General features: G+C 33.1%; 2 protein-coding genes across 2 annotated transcripts in view; one reads left to right on the plus strand and one right to left on the minus strand.

Annotated features, from left to right (window-relative positions):
• The window catches only part of LOC119674309 (neurogenic protein mastermind-like), a 596,927-nt gene that overhangs the window by 185,856 nt on the left and 401,885 nt on the right, over positions 1-9,186 (minus strand). The window lies entirely within an intron of this gene.
• On the plus strand, positions 8,392-9,074 carry LOC119676108. The gene is made up of 2 exons (XM_038087337.1): positions 8,392-8,866; positions 8,947-9,074. The coding sequence occupies exons 1-2, from the start codon at positions 8,544-8,546 to the stop codon at positions 8,981-8,983; spliced, it is 360 nt and encodes a 119-aa protein (XP_037943265.1). The 5' UTR covers positions 8,392-8,543; the 3' UTR covers positions 8,984-9,074.

The raw sequence follows: 9,186 nt of genomic DNA on the forward strand, positions 1-9,186 counted from the left end.
CAAAATGAAATTTTTATGACATAATAATAATATTTATAAAAATTGAAAAGATTTCTTTCATTTAAATCAATCCTTTAAGGCAATATTTTAATTTAGTCAGCAAAAAACTAAAAAACTTTAATTTATTTCAGTATAAATTTATAAATGATCAGTTTTCAATATTTTTAATCTTAAATTCCACATAGTTATCTGCATTCTGAAATCTTCAGAGTAGGAAAAGTTTATAATTTTATTAGCTTTCGACTTTCCAGTATCCCAAAACAATAACATTTTTTCACCCACTATATAAAATCTTTTTGTTAAGGAAATCTAAAAGAATATACATAATTAAAACAATATAAGTTAAATTTAATTAATTATAAATTTTAATTATAAGTAAAATTTATGTAAAGTATTACTTATAAAAATAATTATAAGTAATACTGTATAGAGAATTATTTTTGAAAAATGTTGATAAACTTTCGAATGCAATTTGTTTTGAATGCAATTTATATAGGGATAGGGATATATTGATCCTAACAATATGAAATAGTTTATGTATTTTTTTTTAATTTTTAAAACCTATTCAGTCAGTTGATGATTGTGTCCGATCATAGTAATTATTATTCATGCTAAATAAATAAATGAATAAATCCATGAGGCCTTCTATTTTATGGCTTACTATTTATAATAGCTGCTATCCCAGGTAGGGTTTTTATAGGACATATTGGAAATGATAAGAATATCAAGGCAAAACACTTAAAATATTTCTATTAAATTGGAATTAACATATACCATACATATCTAAGCGTAAAAATATTTGAAATTATGTGAATAATAAAATAAATATAAATATAAAATATTCAAATATTAATATTAATAAAAATTAAACGCACAATTCCGATCTCAATATAATTTATTTTAATTTGGAATGTAGGTCGAATAAATAATCATCGAATAAATAAAATACTAAGAAGTCGAAAGCAGCAATTAGAAGTTCGAAGGAAAAGGATCGTTTAATATCTTCATTATGTAAAGATGATAATAATTATAAACAAAACCCAATGCCAAACTTAAGCAATATTTTATTTTATGCCGACAAGCCAATGTCTTCAGAACCAGTTTGTAAAAAGGCAAAAACCGAAAGATTGACATCGGGGCAACTTGAAAGACATCCAGCGTAGAGATGTCATGATATATTTGGAACAATCAGCACTGGCTTCAATGCCGGATTTGTTCAATAACATATTAATTTAGAGACTACCGAAACGAAAACATCGGCACCGGACTGTCAAAAGGCAACGCTAGAAAGATTAACTTCTTGATTCTTTCACCTTAACTACCATCCGGTAATTGGCTAGTAAGTATAGGTTTCTGGTACTAAGCAAAGTATCGTACTTGGCTAAGATAAGACAAGTTGAAGCGAGATTCTGGCATGTGGACTATTTGGGATGTGGTTTTATCTTTATATGCAATTTGACTTTTTGGTAGACTTTTCATAGAAGTTTAATTGCAGTGTATTTCTAAAAATATCTGCTAATTTTAATCATTGTAAAAGAATATTTTAATTTGCTTATGATAAAATCGGGGTTTACATATTTCCACACAATATAGAAACTTACACTTTATACAATGGCAGGAGCTATATATTGAGTGTAAGTTACATCGACCTAGAGAGCTTTAAGCCGTAATTGGCATATTACATAGTAGCGTATGCAATAGAAATTTTTTTTTTCTGTTCTATAGACTGATATCATGGTCTTTGCTTAAGCTTCTTAGTGCAATATTAGCTGTAACATATGTGCACTGAAATTGCATACCCTTAAGATGACATCAGTTAAGGTGGCTAAATTAACTTCTGTAAGCATTGAATTCATTTCCATTCATTGTGTTTAGATCTTTCCTTTTGTTTCTGTAGTTTTGTGTTCAGTTATTTTTTTTTTTTTTGTTAATCATAAATGCAATTTTGAAAAGGTTGCAATCAAGGATTGTGTATTCGAACTGGAAGTCATGAGTGTGCTCTATTGTGTTGTGTTTAATAAGAAATTTGCATACAACTTCACGCCAACACATACTCGTTTGTATGGAAATCTGCATGGCAGAGCTTGATTCAGCGAACAAGAAAGTTGGATTCTGAGTCAAATATTGTGAGTCGAATGCAAATATTTTTCACACCATAATGACGTCAGTATAGTCCTTAGAAATGCTAGTACAGATTTGCAATTTTATCAATGCAAAAATCAGTTGCGACATGTAATTGCACTTAATGGGAATGCATATACATTATTTGCCAGTTCCTTAATATTCCCTTAATATATTTATTAAATTTTAATTTAATTCAATTTTTGAGAGATACAATCATTAGGTTTTTATAAAAACTAACATTACAGTAAACAAAAATATATATATATAAATGTGTTCATTTTGTATCTAACGGAAGTGCTTTCCATTTCAAATGAGTAACTCCTTTATTCCCTTCACTTTTGTGCTTCTCATCCACTGTTTTCCTATATACCCGTATTTTTTCCGTTTATTTAAAATAAGAGGTATGTATAGTATACATTGTATACGTTTATGTAAATGATAAATTTTTTCTACTTCCGTTCTCCGACAACTGCAATAACAAAGATAATTGCTTCAGACAAAGGGAAATGGTCTCTTTCTGGTTGATGTGGCGTGTTCGCTTTATGTGTCGGTTTTACGCAAAATTATGACTGAAACCCACAATCTTCACACATTCGGAAAAAAGTAAAAATTTTAAATTAAAATATTTGCATTGCGATTTGTGGGCGCTTTTTGATTTATTGCTATTAATTAATGATGGCAGTCATTGTCATTCATTTAAAACTTTTAATAAAATTGGTCAATAAAATACTTACCAATTAATCATGAAAAGAATCTTACAAACTAATATATGTTCTAATATTTTTTAGAATTTATATTTATTTTTTGAGCATTTAGATCAAGACCATTAACTGAACCATTTGGACTTTATGCCAAACTCTCGATACGAAGAATCAATAAATCCAGTTTTGATCTACTCTCATTCCTGACAAAATGAAGAGTCTCTTATCATCAGACACACTCTTCCAGTGCATTATAGCTAATGCCACACAGTCTTTTTAACATATTTTTTCAATTTATTAAAAATTTTGTCAACTTTGCTACCAGCATTAATCTCAGCAACAACATGGTTTTGAGATATAGTGAGGAATTACTTTTACCAACAGGTACTGCTTTGAACTTAATATTCAATTATATATAATATTCAATATTCTACTACACTACCCCTTTCCAAGTCGCTTAATTTACTTGTCCTATGTCCTCATATAGTAGCGTGGACGCTGAAGATAATAATTTGCTGTTGTTTTGGAGAGAAAAATTAAAAGCAAAATTTTTGGTTTCGATCTAACAGAGAAAGTAGACTGCGTTATTCAAGTAGTTGACATAGCTGTCTCTTAATCGATAAATTTCACTTTACTATTGGCGTTACCCGTCCTTGTTAAAAATTTTCTATGATAACACTATATTTTATTTTATGTTTTATGTATGTAATCATTTACAGGGTTAGGGGATTGAAGTGTTACCAACTACACAAAGGTATATCTATAAAACTGATATTGCCAACTACGTGAAATTCATACGAATGACAACTGTTTATATTGTTTACAAGCTACCACAAGCGTTTGCGTCTAACTTTGTAGAACAAAAGTTATTCGAAATAGAATTCAAAGGACATAGTGTGATAGTTTATAGTCATTGCTAAAGAACAAGAAAATATATATATATAAAATTCTTATATTAAATATATAGCCAAAATTAAAAATATTGTGATTTAATTAAATTGTGATTTAACTACATTTACAATTAATATTTTTTGTTATTAAGTTTTAATTCTCATTAGGTTGTTTTTGGTGTATATATAATATGTTTGGCAATGGCACCAGTAGTTATGGCATTATCGCCAGCGATATTAAACGCTTTATCATTATTGTGTTGCAATATGTCCACATTTTGTAGTGTCGCTCCCCTAGATATCGAACTACATTTTTTTATGATTTACATTTGACTTTAAAGGTTTAGTTTTGCAGATATGATTCTAAAACTGACTGGATATTTGCAGGTGATAAACAGCGTATCTTATATATGAGCCTATTATGCCAGGCTCTGTCAAATGCTTGTTTAACATTGAGAAATACCGCGGAACAATATTTTCTGGATTTAGTGGTTTTACCCACGGTTGCAAAAATTTTCAAGTGGCAACCGTGGTTTTACCTATGAAAGCAGTGCTCTTTCAAAGAGTTTAGAAAGGCATGACGGTAAGCTTATTGGCCTGTATGAAAAACGTGGGATCTATACGTGATTTGTGAATTATAACAATCATGTTTTCCATGATTGATGTTGGGTAAAGGCCAAATTTAATAATGGTATTAAAAAGTCATGTGATAAAATTTATGGCCAAAAAGGATAAGTTTTTTTTATCATGACGGGTGAGATGTTATCATATCCCGGTGCCCTTTTGCAATTCAACTTGTTGGTGACTATTTGAACAAGATCACAGTCCGCAATATTCAATATTCATAATATTATTTGGTGACACATTTATTTTGTTGTGGTTTAAACAAAAAATGTGCTAATTTTTTGTAATAATTAACACTTAAAAAAATTATTTATAATTTATTTACTTAATAATGTCATAAAAAGTCATACACATGCCAATGTCAATAATGTTACTTTGGTCAGTTTAAATACTTGACGTGAAATAAAAATATAAATAATGAATTTCATAATTTTTTATTTACTATAAATAGTTTGACATAAAAATATTAATGAATTAATGCAAAAGTAAATAAATTATATGTTCTTGTTAACTGCTGCAGCGGAAAGAGCATTTATTGCATGATTAATGGTGACGAAGGATTGCTTCACATTTATCTGCGAATTTATGACGGCTTTAATAAATTCATTCAGATATATATAATGCCATTCAATAATTTTTATATTGAAAAATGTGCAGTTTAATGAAAAAAATGACACTTATTAATATATAAATGGTGACCGTTGAAATGGCAATTAAATGGGTTTTCAGAAATATCCTTTATATGGCTAAGTATTTGTAGTCAAGCAATTAAGGCATTATTGTTATTATTCATTACCATAAATGCACATTAATTCGCATTAATATAATATTTTTCAATATGCATTAAAAATGTTTAATTTTGTAAAATTGGAAATATTTTTATTTACAATTTTATTAATAATATTTAATATTCTTATGCAGTAAATTCTATTGTTTAATTAGGTGCACTTAACGCATACAAAAACGGTTTCATTGTTGTTTGAGAGTTGAATTATATTAATTTAATATTAATAAGTAAAAATATAGATAAGGTTTTAACCACAGATACATAGGTATTTATAATTCTCATAAAGTTTAATATCGTCTATTGATATAAAGTCATGTACATATTTAACAGCGATTGTTTAACATTTGGAGTAAGCACTATGTTCATATAAAAATTTATTGATTTGAATTATGTTACAAATTCTTCTATATCTAACAGTTTAATTATTAATATAATATAATATTCCTATATATTTTGAACCTTCAATTTTGAAGTATAGAAATGTTATTCAATATTTTTTTTTGTTTTTGATGTTATGATGTTTAAAGCAAAATTACAGAATAAAAAAACATCATGAGCATCATGATGGCGTTAACACCTTAAGTGAACACTGTAGTTTCCATATAATGTTTCACTCAATTTGGTGTTTTGAACATATACACTAAAGACTAGTATAAGGCTTAAATAGATTGCCTGTTGTATTAAAGCGACATCATTTTGGATTTTCATAATAGTATTTTCTTGAAGCAAATAGTGTGTCCATATTATTAAGACCTATGTAAATCGGTATTTCAACTTGTACTTATACTCTACTCTGTAACGTACTAAGTAAGTTACAAAAATTTCTCTTTGCTAAATCATGCCTTAGATATAATAAAAATAATTCCCTATGATAAGTGGTCTTTCCGCTGCGGTGAAGGTGTTAAAATATTACCGATACCATTCCAACACTGTTTAGAATGTGAATGGTAGTGAGTGAGATTTACTTGACAAGCTTCTGGAGGTTTGTATCTGGTATCATGAATCACGGAGTTAAATGCAGTCAGCTTCGGCTGTTCTAACCAATCGATGGTAATGTGCTATTGGCTGTGGTTAATGGTGATATGCTGAACTTTTTCTATCTGATTTTACCATAAGGCAATTTCAACTCGAATTGACTGAGAAAACTGATTTCATATGCAATACCTTATCTAAAGTCCTAAAAACTGCTGTTTGAAACAGTCTTTAGGTTTTTAACTTTATTTTTTTTTTTGGTATCAATTGAAGTGCAATTTTAACTTTGATTAAAACTGCACTTTAAAAAGACTTAAATCGAAGCTGGAAAGTTTTTGGAGTACAAATACTGATCGCAATACTTTCAACCATCGTTATATAAAATAAATCTATATTATTTTATTAAAATAGTTTAGATTACTTTAGATACTATTTGGATTGCATTTGAATCTAATTTATTCCTCTACATGGTAGGCACCTTGACGTGGTGTAGGGGCTTAGCTACAACTCGGACTATAAATATGAATATTCGCAATCACCTGGCATTTGTCAGACGACTGTGAATTTTTAACGTTTCTAGAACGAGGTGTACAACCAAGATCTACCTTTAGGTAGTTTTGTGTTGTCATGTAGTCTATGTTTTGTTGTTTTATGTAGTTGTGTTTGTTTTATTTTACGTAGTATTTGTAGTAGTAGTAATTTTATGTGTATTAGTAGTAACTTTATGTAGGCTGACTGACGTGGTCCGAATGGCTACTATAACATCTTAGCGTCTCGGGGAGTAGATGAGTCTTTGCATTTTGGTGCTACTCATTAAGTTCGTTAGTCAATCGATCGGCCTTTAATGGAAGTTTAGTTGTTTGTAGGATCGATGACCTCAAAACAGTTAGGTCATGTCTCTGCTGGTTTTGGGGTCGCCAGCAACTAGGCGGGGTGAAGGAAAACACCCTGGGTTTGATTGAAGATATGAAACAATCTATAGTTTTTGTACCTAGGATGTATGGTGTATGGTGTAGTATATGTGTATGTATGAATGAGACCCGAACAACCCCCCAATCTACGGTGGAACAGCTATGCCTGTAGGAACTTGGTCACGGGGCTAGTGATGACCTTAATAGCGAACTGCGGATACCAGGCGACCTCCGCTTTCAATTTGCCTTCTGTCGGTAAATGGGCTCTGCCGATGGCGACTTTATACTTCCCTAATACTCGTGGGATATCATATGGATACGTCTAATGAACAAACTAAAGGGGATGATGCTACCCTTATCGCATCAAACACTACTGCTGTCGGGCAGGGAATTAACAACGACCAGTCGACTGTTGTGTCACAGGTCAGTGAACCTTTTGCAGATGGTGCTGTTGGGCACATCTGCAAAAATATACACGCTGTGGAAAATGTTGTTTTTCCACAGTATACTAATGCTAGCAGCACAGAAACTGAAGGGTCTGATGCTGCCTCTATTGACATTGACGGAGTCAGTCTCTGTTCTCAACAGTCAGGTGCTACTGTTGTCAATGTTTGTATGAAAGGGATCAGTTTACATGACCAGAAGGGTTTTGTGAAACTGAACTCAATGCAGAAGAGGAGGTTAAAGGCTTACATGAGTCAGGGACACTCTAGGGATGTGGCCCTAGACATGGTTTCTAAACTTCCAACTCGTGCGCCAGCTAAAAGGGCTTTATCTGACGACATGGTCATGCCAGCTGGTAAGAAACCAAAACAAAACACCTCGATTCAGGGATCGAGTAAACCCTCTTTCAGCCAAGTAGCCAGTCAGGCCAAGGGGATCAAATTAGGATTTGTTCCTTTTGATTTGGCTAAGTGCCCCCTAAACAGGGAACAGACTGCACAGCTACAAGAGGCTATAATTGAGACTGCCATAGAGTTGGCGTCTGACGAGGTTAAACCAGAATTTGAAGGTTGTTTCCCTCGTACGGGATGGCTCATGATGGTGTGCACAAATAACCAAACGGCTGAATGGGTCCGTAAAAATGCGGCAGCTATTGCAACAAAGGCTAAACTGGGCGCCAAAGTGGTTGAAGAGTCGGAGTTTCCAAAAACACATCTGGTGCGAGGATACTTCCCACACAGTTGCGATTTTGAAAATACCAAGGTTCTTGCCACAATTGAGGCCCAGAACAGGATTAAAGCAAGCACCTGGAAGGTATTACAGCGGACCGCAGAAGGTTCACTGCTCCACATCGTCTTTGCTGTCGACGATGCATCCTGGAACTCACTGGTCCAGAGTGGAGGTAGAATTGCATATCGCTTCAGCCAAGTCAAGCTACTGCTTAAAACTAACAGTATGACAAAGGAGGGGCAGCCAGAACAACGGCCTGTGGAACAAAAGGTTCCAAATAAACTCCAGATCACAAGGACGGAGAAACAGAAAGTGGAGCACGTGGTCCCACAATCAACACTTACGTCTATTGTGAATCCAAATGAGGCCCCAACTACTAGTAGAGCCGCCATTCAAAAAAGGCTTTGGATGCGGCCACCTGTGGGTGGAGCATCAACAACTCCAAAAGAGCGCCAGAAGGAAAAAGGGCCACGAAGAGCTCGACTTCAAAAGGAAGTCGAACGCTCTCTCAATAAAACTCAACAAAAATGAGCACCATAGGGGTGTTACAGGCGAACCTGCACCACGCGAAAGGAGCATCGGCTACCTTGTGCAGGACCTTCGCCACAAAAGGACTGGCCATAGCGCTTATCCAGGAGCCATGGACAGTCGGTGGGCATATAAAAGGCCTTCAACATCAATCAAGTTGATATATAAACGTGACATAGAGTCGCCTAGAACTGCTATACTAGTAAACAAAAATGTTAACTGTATTCCAATTCCAGATTTCATCCAGAGGGACTTGGTGTCGGCCATTTTTGAGATCCCGACGGAGTGCGGAACACGAGAGATCGTGATCGCATCGGCCTACTTTCCAGGCGATGCAGATGAAGCACCACCTGAAGCAGTCACAAACTTGGTAAGTTATTGCAAATCAAATAATTTACAATTTATAATTGGTTGCGACGCAAATGCGTACCATACCTTATGGGGTAGTACTAACATAAATAGAAGAGGGCAAATGC

Source organism: Teleopsis dalmanni, chromosome 2, assembly GCF_002237135.1.
Source record: "Teleopsis dalmanni isolate 2A chromosome 2, ASM223713v2, whole genome shotgun sequence".
In the NCBI taxonomy this organism is placed as follows: Eukaryota; Metazoa; Arthropoda; class Insecta; order Diptera; family Diopsidae; genus Teleopsis; species Teleopsis dalmanni.